Here is a 13,722-nt window from a genome sequence, read left to right as displayed (position 1 = left end):
GTGAGTTTTTTGAGGTTTTTCAGATACTGAGGCTAGATGGGAAAGGCAGAGATTAAAAAATGGGTTTGGCAGACTTAGACTTCAGTATCTGAGCTGCCAGTTAAACTCGGGGATCTTTCTACACCTTTTCCCCCATGTGTGAGAAAAGAATATATGTATTGCTACTTATCACGTAACGTGGTTGTGAAAATTGTGTGATAAAGAATGTTTGCATGGTATCGGACATAAAAATTCCATTCAGCAGTATTTATGAGTGCCTACTATGTGCTAAATGCTGGCAATTCGTTGGTGAGCAAAGCAGGGCCTGCCATAAGTACTCAAACATATGTATCCACCTACTCCCCTCCGCACTTCTCCAGTAGAGAAAGACAGAAAAAAATACATAAAACATAAAAGGTGGCTGTGAGAGAAAAGAATCGCGTGTGAATAGAGAATGATAAGACCTAATTTAGATGGAAAGAAAGAGAACAGTTTTTGAACAGGTGACATTCAAGTGGAGATGAAGAACAAGAGTTAACTATGAAAGAGTGTTCCAGGCAAAAGAACAATGCACATTCAAGAAATGTTTAACTTTTTTATACAGTACTCTGCTATATCATAAGGATTAATTACTTCATCATTATTCTGATTCATTGTGGCAGGCCATAAGTACTCAAACATATGTATCAAATGAATGGCTACCTGATTTTTTTATTCTAAATTAGCTTAATATGCACATAGTAGCTACTGAGTATTTAACTTATTGAAGGTGTACTTTAGACAGATTTTGTGCGTACCTAAATTATTGATAATAGTGCTGCATTTTAACATGAAGATAGATTTTGTATTAATCAGAAGTTTCTTCAAGTTTTAGCACCTTAAAACAAGCTTCAGGGAATTATTGTTTTTATTTGGTTGTACTGAAGTTTTGCCATGTTGATTATTTCTGTTTGGATGGTTTTGTTACATTAACACTTGTCCTTTGCTGAAATAGGAGTAATAAGAACAGCGGCAGTCGTAATTTTGGTAACAACAAGTACTGAAATTGTGCCTCCCGTGTGCCAGGCATCTTACAAAGTGTTTTTTTAATATTATTTTATCTTAAAATTGTCCTATAATGTAAGTACACTTATTTTCTTCATTTTATAGATAAAGTTTCTCAGTTTCAGTTAAATAGTTTGCTCCGTTACATAGCTAGTAAGAGGCAGGGTTAGGCACGCAGCCCAGACTGTCTTGACTCCAAGGCCTGATCGCAACTGTTACGCTCTGCCGTTATGCCACACTGATCACTTTATGTTCCTTTTTATAGGTTCACCAATAGGATTATTCTGCTACCATCATGTCTTGGTTTGCTGATCTTGCTGGAAAGGCAGAAGATCTTTTAAACCGAGTCGATCAAGGGGCTGCAACAGCTCTCAGTAGAAAGGAGAACACCAGCAACATCATATATAGCAAAAATACTGATTATCCTGAACCTCACCAGCAAAATACAGATCTAACTTATACTGGACCCAAAGATAATTATATTTCCTCAGCAGCTGATAAGATTAAAAATCAAAAAGCCACTGTCTTAGCTGGCACTGCAAATGCGAAAGCAGGACCTAGGACATCAGTGGAGGCCTCCCATCCTGTTGAAAACACATCTGTTCCTAGGCCTTCATCCCAGTTTATTCGGAGAAAAAAGTCAGAACCTGATGATGAGCTGCTGTTTGACTTTCTTAATAGTTCACAGAAGGAGCCTACTGGGAAGGTGGAAATCAAAAAGGAAAGAGGCAAGATACATGTACTTCAGAGTTCTCGGACAGCAAGTGTCAGTTCTGTGAACACCAGCATAAACACCATCAAAACCACTGAAGAAAATCCTTCTGGGAGCCAAAGCCATGGTAGTTAATCAGTCCTCTATTTCTTTTAAAGTTAAGCAAATTAGATGTGTCTCCATTACCTAATACATTCTGGTAGTGTTTCTCATTCTCTGTTTTCTTAGCTGTTCCCACTGATGTAAAGGCAGGCTCTGTGCAGCATGACATACTATTAGTCAATATACAGTTATAGTAGGGACCTTTGAATGTTGTCTGTAGGGTAAATCCCCTCCCACCCCCAGCATCTGAGAAATTGCATCCAAAATGATTAAGATGCTTTAAGATACAAAAAGACTATTTTGAAATCTGATAGAAAACACAATTTTGGAATTGGAACTATCTCAATTTCTTTTTGTAATTGGGATTATAAAAATGACAGAAGGCTGTACTTCACATATATTCTTGATTGTCAGTTTTGTTTTGTTTTTTTCCTGCATCTCTCAGAAGTAAAGCTGAGAGACTAAACTTTGATCCAAGTTGAAGGGTTTAAGGCATTCACTTAGTGAAGTAAGAGATTAGAATTCTGGTTTTCAATTGTTTAATTTGCTGTGAAATTACCTCTACATGTACATTTCCTCATCTCATCTGAGGTTAACATGGTAGTGTGGCTAATTCAAGTACCTACTAACCATTTCTAAATAGCAATAAACATGATAGTTTCTCGCAGGGATTCCTTATCAAGTTGATGATTAATGGAAGCTTATTATGTCCTTAAATGTTACAGCTTTTCCCACAATCTTGGCTGTTAGTAAATAAAATTTATTTTGTATCTTCAAGATAAAAAAGTGGTAGAGGCAAGGGTTTTGGGCTTTCAAGACAGAAGCATGCTGTAACAGTTGATTAATTATGTACACACACTCCTAAATTTCTTTTCAACTATGTTTTGATTAATCATACAACCATTTATTGAGAACCTACTGGGTGCCAGGATACAGAAGTGAAATGAAATGGGTCAGCGTCTAGTGGGTGAGATAGACATGTAAACAGATAATTTACGTATAGTGTTGTAAATGCAATAATTGAGGCATGGTCAGAGAGTCTGTAATTTGAGCTGGGTCTTAAAGAATGAATAGGAGTTTTCCAGGTGAAAAAAGAAGAGAAGAGTGGTCCCTGGACATCCTGCATTAAAATCACTTGTGTGATTAATACAAATGAATTATTGGATGCCTCCCCAGACTTCCTAAATCAGATTTTCTGGGGATGGGGCCAGGACATCTGAATTTTTTCCTTCTCTAGGTGGTTTCTAGACCAGTAAATATTGAAAGGGCCATAGCAATGTGATGCTAATAGATCTTCTAAGCCTGAAGTTGACATTTTCACCTTGGATTAGTTTTTGTTCTAAAACTTCATATAAATGGAATTATACAGTATGTACACTTTCTTCTCTGACTTCTTTTACGCAACATGGTAGAGTAATTGGGTATATCAATAGTTTATTTGCTGCTGTTGTATAGTATTCTGTTGTATGGCTATACCACATTTATCCATTCTCTTTTATGGACATTGGGATTGTTTCCCGTTTTTGGAAATTGTGAATAAAACTGCAGCAAACATTTTTGTCCTTGTTTTTGTGGGAAAATGTTTTCATTTTTCTTGGATAAATACCTAGAAGTGGAATTACTGGATCAAATGGTAGGAGTGTGCTTAATTTCATAAGAAATTGTGAAACATTTTTCCACAGTGGTTATACCATTTTATACTCCCATGAACAATCTATGAGAGTTCCAGTAGCTCCATATCCTCACCAATGCCAACATTTGATGTTGTCTTTTTATTTATTTATTTATTTATTTTTTAAAGATTTTTTTATTGGGGAAGGGGAACAGGACTTTATTGGGGAACAGGTGTATACTTCCAGGACTTTTTTCCAAGTCAAGTTGTTGTCCTTTCGATCTTAGTTGTGGAGGGTGCCATTCAGCTTCAAGTTGTCGTTTCAATCTTAGTTGTGGCGGGTGCAACTCAGCTCCAGGTCCAGTTGCCGTTGCTAGTTGCAGGGGGCGCAGCCCACCATCCCTTGCGGGAGTCGAACCAGCAACCTTGTGGTTGAGAGGACACGCTCCAACCAACTGAGCCATCCGGGAGCTTAGTGGCAGCTCAGCTCAAGGTGCCGTGTTCAATCTTAGTTGCAGGGGGCGCTGCCCACCATCCCTTGCAGGACTCGAGGAGTTGAACCGGCAACCTTGTGGTTGAGAGCCCACTGGCCCATGTGGGAATCGAACCAGCAGCCTTCGGCGATAGGAGCACGGAGCTCCAAACGCCTGAGCCACCGGGCCGGCCCTGATGTTGTCTTTTTAATTTTAGCCATTCTAGTGGGTGTGTATTGGTTCTCATTGTGGTTGTAACTTGATCTCTAAAGATGTTGAGAACTTTTCCATATGATTATTGATTATCTTCCTTTATAAAATGTCAGGTCTTTTACCCATATAGTTTGTTTTAGCCCATTTTATCATTTAAATATAGTTCATTTATTAGCACATACATATTTTTTTAGAGTAAGTAAAAAGTACATTTGCATCATACTTAGTCGCAAAGTAGAAACAGGATGAATCTGAATTCCCGAGTCTCTGTCTTTTTGGGACGGCATTTTAGATTCCAGTTTGGTATATAACAAATAGCTCTGACCTATTATTATTACTCTCCTTGCCTTGAAACCTACAGCTGCTTTTTGTGCCTTTCCAATTTTTTCAATGTTTAGACTTCTTCTTTTTTTCAAAAACAAATTAGAGCAAAAGGGAGACCAACACCCTTTTTACCTAAGTCCAATCACTTAAATCATCTCTGATTTTATCCTTTCCAGAACTGTATTCTTGCATCTATTCTTTATCACCATTCATTCAGTGTATCCAGACTTTGAGGAGCCTTAGAGATCTATAGGCTCCATGTATGAGAATGAAATTTCATCAGAGGGAAGTCTATTGAGAATTTAAGTTTATTTTTTATGGTATTTTAGCTACAGCAGTCAACTGGCGCTGTAAGGCATTCTACCGAAGTACACTACTACTGTCTATGTAGTAAGCCTTCCAACGTAATAAAAATGTATTCCTTTTTTACAGAAGCCTCTAACAGTTCAGATTCTGGTCATGAAGTCCAAGAGGATTCTTCAAAGGAAAATGTATCATCAAATGCTTCCTGCGCTGATCACAATCCAGTGCCTACTGATGATGGCAAATCTCACGAACTGTCTAATCTTCGACTGGAAAATCAACTGCTGAGGAATGAAGTTCAGTCTTTAAATCAAGAAATGGCTTCATTACTGCAAAGAGCCAAGGAAACTCAAGAAGGTAGAGCCTTATTCACATTGTCCAGAATTAGGAATTTAACATTTCAAAAATAAACTAAAACCTTGATTACATTTAAGCTATGAGAAATATGTTAGATGAGATTTATAAAATAGTGTTTTCATAGAAATACAGGGCCCAGATTTGGAAATGGGACCAATCATCCTCCAACCAGCCCAAAACAGAGAACATCGGCTTATGTGGTCATTTTGTAGGAACCATGAAATTTAAGAACTGAGACGAACAGAACATTAGCAATCATCTGGTTCCTTTGATTGACTTATCCTGAACCTCCTGGGGGAACTCTTCATGAACCAAGGTGGGATTAAACAAAGTACTGGGTGCTAGTAGGTGAAGTCATAGTATTGCCCTGCTCCAGAGGACACAAAATAAACATGGGATTCCGTTTGAATAGTACGCTCTGGAATTGTGCAATGCAATGGTCTTAGAGTACAAAACCCTCAGATTTCTCAGAGATGGGTAATTACAAAGTAAATAATCCCATGGCTGAGGTAGTGATGGGGGAATATGTTAGTGTTTTTCTACGTGTGGCTGAGGAGAAAACAAAATCTGTCTCGGTTCCTAGGGTTAATTAGAAAGGAGTGTGAGGACAGTGGGAAATGTTTTGCCAAGACGGATGGAGGCCCAGCAGAGTGCAATAGAAAGATAGTTTAAGAGCTGTTAGACTGACTTCAAGAAAAGCTTCACTTTATCCAGACTAATGTAGATGTAGAGATAGAGCTTTTCCTGAGAGCCTGTACAGTTTGCTTCAATATTAAAAACAATGTTTTTGCTGGTAAACTGCAATTACAGATGGCATGTGAGGGAAATCTGCACTGCATTGCTCTTTCTGCAGCAGTTTCCTAGATTTAAAAAATAATATCTTTTTGTCCCAGTAGTGGAAATAAACAGATTCTTTCCTACTGTGTTTCCCCAGAAATAAGACCTAGCTGGACTATCAGCTCTAATGCATCTTTTGGAGCCAGAATTAATATAAGACCTGGTCCTATGTTCGTATAAGACCAGGTATGATGTGATGTGATGTGATGTGATGTGATATAATAAAATAATAAACTATGTAAAATAATACCTGGTCTTATGTTAATATAAGACCCGGTCTAATATAATATAATATAATATAATATAATATAATATAATATAATATAATATAATATCTGATCTTATATTAATTTTTGCTCCAAAAGACTCATTAGAGCTGATTGCCCGGCTGGGTCTTATTTTCGGGGAAACACGGTATGTTGGTTTTGTTTTTGTTTGTTTTGCTCTTGCTGGGTATACATTATTATCTACTCTTGCTTTGAATTTGCATTCTTTCTTGCCCCTAGCAGAACTCTACAAATCCACTAACTGTTTTGGTGTTGTGAACTTTCTGCTAACTACTTGTTTTGGTTTCCAAATGCTTTACAATATATCTCTAAAAAAAACATTTCTAGAGGAGGACCTAGCATCATGCCCCTTTCCAACCTATAAACTGTAACATAGGTGTAAATGTTGGCCTTGAAAAATGAGTGTCCCATCTGGAGCAAAAAAATTTGAAGATACTTGTAAGCTCCTAATTTTGGCAAGAAGTGAAGTACTAAAGGGACTCAAAGGAGATTGTGAGTGCTCTGAAAAAGATCTGTTTGCTTGAATAGAGAAATTTCTTTTTCTTTCTTTCTTTCTTTTTTTTAAGAATTAAACAAAGCAAGAGCAAGAGTTGAAAAGTGGAATGTTGACCATTCAAATAGTGATCGAATAACTCGAGAACTTCGAGCCCAAGTGGATGACCTGACTGAAGCGCTGGCTGCAAAGGATTCCCAGCTGGCTGTACTGAGAGTGAGGCTACAGGAAGCTGATCAGCTACTGAACACTCGCACGGAAGCTTTAGAAGCCTTACAGAGTGAAAAATCACGGTAGCTAATTCTATTAATAAGGAAAAAATCGGCTAGAATGAGTCTTTTTCCATTCAACTAATGATAAACACTGTAGTATACATACTTACTACCTTATAAAAATTTAGCTGTTAGTAATGTTGGAAATGTGTGTAATTAAAATTGGATTTATTGTTTGAATCTTGAGATGCATTGTTAGCTAATTCTCAATTTAAAAGTATTTGAGGAACATAGTGCCGTTAGTCTTTCGACACATACGTGGTGAGTGCTTATATTTGGATGCCTAAAAATATAGATGGCATGTCATTAAAAGGGAAAAAGGTTTCTTTAAGAATGTTTTAGTCAGACTATCTCTTTTGTGCTAACAAGCCAATGCTCTAAAAATTATTCTACCTTACTACTTGTACACTGTGGAAATGAGTCATTTCAAGTGATGTGTTTTCATTTAGAATAATGCAGGATCACAGCGAAGGTAGTAGCCTGCAGAATCAAGCTCTGCAAACTCTTCAGGAGAGACTGCACGAAGCGGATGCCACTCTGAAGAGAGAGCAGGAGAGCTATAAACAGATGCAGGTTAGAATGGGAGTTCTTTGGTTATTTGGACAAAGGAATGACCTCCTGCTGTGCCATAACACATTCACTCTTCAATAAAATTCTGCAGTGCACTTGAGAATTCTATTTTTGTGACAGAAACCAAGTATTTGACAATTTAGCTTGATCCTTGTTAAATTTAATTTTATGTCCTGAAATACAATTGAAATAGTTAATATTCATTAGAGATACATGTCTTTTCATTTAATTTGGTTGTGCAACCAAAATTACCATTATTTGGTTAAATGCTGATTTGGGGCATTTTATTTATTCTTTTCTGATTCCAGTTTAATCTGATTCATTTATTTCAAGAGAAAATTGTGCATAATATTTGTAGTTTTACTTACAAGTGAATTTTTGCATCTAGTTCAGTGATTCTCAATCCTGTTTACAAATTAGAATCACTTGTTTAGCTTTTATTACTTCTAGGTGCTCACTCTCCACTCCCAGAGAGTCTGATCCCATTGTATGAGGGAGGGCATAGGTGTTGCTGTTTTGATCTTGCAAGATTCCCAGCTATATCTGATGGGCAGCCAGGGTTGAGAACCACTGGTCCAGGTTACCTTTTAAACAAGTGAAAATAGTTCAGCCCTGAAGTAAATATCAGCTAATGTGGGTGTTTAAAAAATTTTATTGATATATTTTATTTAACATAGTATATCCAAAGTACTATCATCTCAACGTGTAGTTAATGTTAAAATTTATTAATGAGATATTGACATTCTTTTTTGCATACTGATTCTTTAAAATACGGTGTATTTTATACTTAATTCAATCATTAAATTTCTTCTGAAATATTTCATCTGTATTTAGGTTTCATAAAATTTACAGGTGAAAAAATAAATCCACATATCCAAGCTGTTCGAAACATACTCAGAAGTTTTCCAGTAATAGACAATTCCTCAAAAAGTTAAACATAGAGTTACCATACCACCCAGCAATTCTACTCCTAGGTATATACCCAAGAGAACTGAAAATAGATGTTCACATAAAAACTTGTACACAAATGTTCATAGCAACATTATTCATAATAGTCCCTAACTAGAAACAATACACATGTTTGTCAGTTGCTGAGTGGATAAACAAAATGTGGTCTACCCATATAAGGAGATATATTCAGCCATAAAAAGGAATGAAGTATTGTTTGATGCTATAACGTGCATGAACCTGTAAAACATTGTGCTAAATGAAAGAAGACAGACACGAAAGGCTGCCACATATTGTATGATTCCATTCATATGAAATGTATAGAAAAAGAAAGTAGACTAATGGTTGCCAGAGCCTGGGGGAGGGAGGTATGGGTAGGAGATTTCTTTTTGGGGTGAAGACGTTCTAAAATGAGGCAACGGTAATGGTTGCACAACTCTGAATACACTGAAAACCACTGAATTGTGCACCTTAAAGAATGAACACTATGGTATGTGAATTATATCAATAAATCTGTTGTTAATTGAGTATTAGATTTTATATTTAAGTTTAATTAAAATGAATAAACGTAAATCGTCCATTCTCAGTTACATTAGACACATTTCACATGCCCAGTAGACATTAGCAGTAGTCCCATTGCTCCTTTCCTTCAGAACAGGGGTTAAGATTTGGTCAGAGGTTTGTGGGCTTTAGCGACTGACATGTAACTAAATGCTTTTTCGACTTCTGCCTTCTGAGTTTTTTTTCGGTGACGGGAGCTTTTGAGAATTAAGGTAAAATATAAATCTCAGAACTAGATAGGCCAGTAAGTGACAGGCCTTATGTTTTTTAGAGTATGCTTTAAAAATTTCTTAAGCTAAAAAAATTACTTCGAATAGCTTATTAGAAAATTTGAAATAAAGAGAGAACGTTAGCCATGCTAGGTATTAGAAAAGATATAGTTGTTTACTGATATCTTCCATTTGTTTTCTAATGCACTTTCTAGTTTTCTGTAGACCTATATTATCGATTGATCAGCTAGTATCAGATCAGGAAATTTCTTAAAAAACAGAGTCTTGGGAATTTCCAAGCCCAGTCTTAGAAATTCCAGTTTAGTAGCCTGGGAAAGGTCATGGGTGACTCTATTTTTAATAAACTTTCTAATTGAGTGATTCATTGCCATGCTTGGAAGCTACAACCTTAGATGAGCTATTCTCCAGTTCCTAACAAATGCAGAATTTTTTTACCTGCCTGTTATGTTGTTGGGCTGAGCTAATAAATCCAATAAGATATCTGAATGGATGGTTGTAAAATCTCAAAGTAAAATGACATAAATATGATACAAAAATTTGTCACAGAGTGAGTTTGCTGCACGCCTTAATAAAATGGAAGTGGAACGTCAGAATTTGGCAGAAGCGGTTACTCTGGCAGAGAGAAAATACTCGGATGAGAAGAAGAAAGTTGATGAGCTGCAGCAGCAAGTCAAGATGCATAAGTCCAACTTGGAGTCCTCGAAGCAGGAACTAATTGACTACAAGCAGAAAGCTACTAGAATACTCCAAGTAAGCATGAGGTGTACATGGTTAAATATTAGGCTATGCCCGTGAACTGAGAGACATTTGAGACTGTGTAGATCTGTGAGATAATTTGTTCACGTTTAACTGGATTATCTCACTTCAGGTGCCTCACTGTACTTAGAAGTGTTATAAAAAGGGGGAAATGTCTCTTGTTCCTACCACTTCTTTTTTCTTTTTTTTAAAAATTCATTCTGCCACTACCTAGTTTAGGTCTTCAACCTATATCACCTTAATCACTGTGAGAATATTAATGTTTGTTGTTAAATAGTTGTTTTATTCTTCCTTATTGATCTTCTACTGAATTTTAGAGCAACTGGTCCAGGCCTCATCCAGCTCAGAATTGGCTCACCCAGGTTTTCAGCCCCCTTCTTCAGATCCAAGGTGACCTTACCTTCTTCTTTACTAAGAAAGACTGCAGTCAACTAATGTAGTTTTCAGCTTCTCTTTCCTTTGTCTCTCGTATCAGAGGGAAAGTGCGTCCTCTCATTTTTTCTAGGATAATTTTTCTGCCTGTGTTGGTTCCATCTCCACCCCCTTCCTTTAAGCCCTTTCTCCACCAGTCGCTCCTCTCCCTCTGCTGCCCTCTTCTGGCTCAGTGCGCTCAGAGCACATGCTTACCTAGTGGGAGAACAGCTGAGATCTTGGAATGCCTGCCTGAGGAGAAAATCCTTTGGGCTTTTTTGACCACTTTGATCTATTTCCTTATCCTTCTCTTTTCTTTCAATGGCAAATTTACTGGAATTACTGTGTATATGCTGTCTTCATTTTAGAACTGTTAACTTGAACTCCTTTATGTAATTTCTGTCCCCACTACATTTCTGAAAATGTCTTCTCAAAAGTCTTCAATGACCTAAATGTATATTTTCTGTCCTTTTCGTAGTTTTCATCCACTTTGATTTTGATAGAGCGTATGACACTGTTAACTCTCATACCTTCTTGAAACTTTTGCCTTCTAATGCCACTTGCACTCCCGTAGCTCTCTTTGTCTTGTCTTACTACTGTTTCTGTCTCTGTTGGGCCCTCTTCCCACATCTCCAACGAGGAAGAGTCCTCTCAAATTCTGTCTTCAACCCTCTTATTACTGTTCCCTTTCTTTGCATTATCATATACTCAGTCAGCTTCCATCTGTTACCTTGATGTGATTTCAGCACGTCTCCAACCCTAACTTCCTGACCCATTTCTAAGTGCCTGCCATGCGTCTCTGCATGGGCTGTCTCACCCTCCACACCAGCTTCTTCTTCAGTCTCCTGTGTCAGTAGATATTATCGCCGTCTTCCCGGGCAGTAGAACTTGAAACCGCAGTGTCATGTTGACTCCACCTTTTTCCTTTAGTCTCCATCTGCTATTGGTTATAAACACACTTTGATTCCACCTTCATGAAATATACCCATCTCCTCCAAACTCTTTTTTTTAATTAGTTTGGTTGTATCACTGTAATTTGTTAATTCATTTTAAAGGTACTTATTGAGTACCTAACTATTTACTAAGCACTATGATAAATGCTGAGGATACAAAGCTCAAAAGATGTGTCCTCTTTCTTAAAAGAGTGCTCAGTTTAATGGAAAGACATGCGGTCATTGTTATGATGAGATTATCTATGCAGTGAGCCCTCAGAATCTGCCTGGGGGGGTCGCGGATCACTGGAGATGATGTATAAAGAGGAACGTGAAGGATGAGTAGGAAGAGTGTGGTAGGGAAGAGATTGCAGATGGAACAGCCTGTGCCAGAGCAAAGGGATCTGGGGGATCATGACATATTTAGTGAGTGCAGCTAGTTAGTTCCCTACTGCTGGAGCATAAAGTATTAGAGATTAAGAGATGGGAGATAAAACTCAGTGACAAGCAGAAGCCAGGTCATGCAGGGCAATTTCGATTTCATCTTATAGGTGACGGTTGGGGCAGGGAATTTGAGCAGCATCAGATTTGAGTGTGAGAACGATGGCAGTGCTGAGGAGGTCAGGGCGAGCTGGAGCTCTCTCTCGTTTATCATCTCGCCAGCATGGCCCTTAGCGGGTGCTCAGTAAAGTGTCAAATACATTGAAGGGATGAGGGGTGGGATGGTGAGCTGTAGATGGTGAAGAGGCAAGTATCAAAAATAACGGTAAGAAATAATGAGGATTTCACTTAACCCTGTGAGGATGGCAAATGGAGAACAGCTGAGAGAAATGTCAGGGGTAGAGTGCATGAGTCTGGAGATTTAATTGGAGGAAGGGGGAAATGGCAAATGGAACCTAGGATGACGCCTGGTTTCTGGTTTGAATGTTTGAATGATGGTCCCTGTACTAAAAATGGAAACAGGAAAGACAGCAGGCTAGGGTTGATGGAGATTATGACAAGTCAGGGTGAGCTTTCAAAACTGATGTGACATTGAGGTGAAAATTTCAGGAAGGTGATCAGAAATACAGGCCTGAAGCTCAGCAGAGGGGTCTGGGCATTAGCATGTGAGGAGATTTTTTATATAATAAACATGACTTCATATATATATATGTGTGTGTGTGTGTGTGTATATATATATATACACACATACATATATATCGCATATATATATATTTATATATATATATATATATATATATATATATATATATCATGTTTATCGTAGAAAATTTGAAAAATACAGAAAATTTTGAAGAAGTCATTCATAATTCTACCACATAGAAAGGAAACACTTTTTGATGGAGAGTGACTTTCAAATATTTATATTTAAGGTGAAAGAGCTGCTGGTCCTTATTACTGGCCTGCAATTATAGCACTTTTTAAACTAGTCTTCCCACGTCCAAGCTCTTCTTCCAGTGTATCCGTTCTACCAGGAGTTGGCGAACTTTTTCTGTAAAGGGCCGAATAGCACATACTCTATCTAGTCTTTGTGGTGTGCATGTGGTCTCCATCACATATATTTTTTTTCACAATCCTTTAACAATGTAAACACCAGTCTTAGCTTGCAGGCTGTACAGAAATAGGCCACAGGCCATTTCTGCCCCATTGACAGGGTTTGTGGACACCTGCTTTATACCACTGCCCTCCTAACATGCATCTCTGCTCATGTCACTTCCTTGCCCACCTTTTGGTCATTTGTCTTGGCCTGCCATGTAAAATTCATCTGAAACCCCCACAAATTGGTCCTAACATGCGATCTGAATGCATCGCACAATGTGTTCTTATAGGCCCTCGTGCATTTTTATGCTTTGACCTCTATTTTCTCTATGTCTGTTAAAATCCGAGACATTTTTCAGGACCAGCACAACGGCTATCTTTCAAGGAAAGCTTGTTCTTCCCCAGAAGGGGTTTGTCGTCCTCAACTCTGCAGGTGATCTTACTGTATCTTTCTCTCAACTTGTGTTTATTTCCCTCTGCTGGACACTTGTAACTTCCCTTTTAGCTTATAAGGCAGAGGGTACTATTCGGAGTGAGAGACATTAGCTTTTTTACACAGGACACTGAGCACAGTGCCAAACCCACCATAGGTGCTCCGTAAGTATTTGTTGAGTGGAATGTGATGGGAAAATAAGCATGAGAAAAGATGAGAAGAAAATATGGGGCCGGCCCGGTGGCTCAGGCTGTTGGAGCACTGTGCTCCTAATGCCAAAGGCCCTGGAACTAGGCTGCTGTGAGCAGCCGGAGGTTGGCGTGAGCTGCTGTGT

At 38.0% G+C, this 13,722-nt stretch overlaps 1 protein-coding gene across 2 annotated transcripts in view; it reads left to right on the top strand.

The window, feature by feature from the left end:
- The window catches only part of GOLGA5 (golgin A5), a 31,005-nt gene that overhangs the window by 1,161 nt on the left and 16,122 nt on the right, over nucleotides 1–13,722 (top strand). The window contains exons 2-6 of one of the 2 annotated variants that reach the window (XM_019745382.2): nucleotides 1,289–1,862; nucleotides 4,895–5,119; nucleotides 6,810–7,029; nucleotides 7,458–7,581; nucleotides 9,864–10,067. In XM_019745382.2, the coding sequence (XP_019600941.2) occupies nucleotides 1,319–1,862; nucleotides 4,895–5,119; nucleotides 6,810–7,029; nucleotides 7,458–7,581; nucleotides 9,864–10,067 (1,317 nt within the window). In that variant the 5' untranslated portion in view covers nucleotides 1,289–1,318. Of the gene's footprint in view, nucleotides 1–1,288; nucleotides 1,863–4,891; nucleotides 5,120–6,809; nucleotides 7,030–7,457; nucleotides 7,582–9,863; nucleotides 10,068–13,722 lie in introns of both variants that reach the window. The other variant, XM_019745375.2, reaches the window with a different exon arrangement.

This window comes from Rhinolophus sinicus, linkage group LG03, assembly GCF_036562045.2.
Source record: "Rhinolophus sinicus isolate RSC01 linkage group LG03, ASM3656204v1, whole genome shotgun sequence".
Classification (NCBI taxonomy): domain Eukaryota; kingdom Metazoa; phylum Chordata; class Mammalia; order Chiroptera; family Rhinolophidae; genus Rhinolophus; species Rhinolophus sinicus.
The sequence above is the reverse complement of the archived record's forward strand: the minus strand, read 5'-3'. Positions and strand labels throughout refer to the sequence as shown.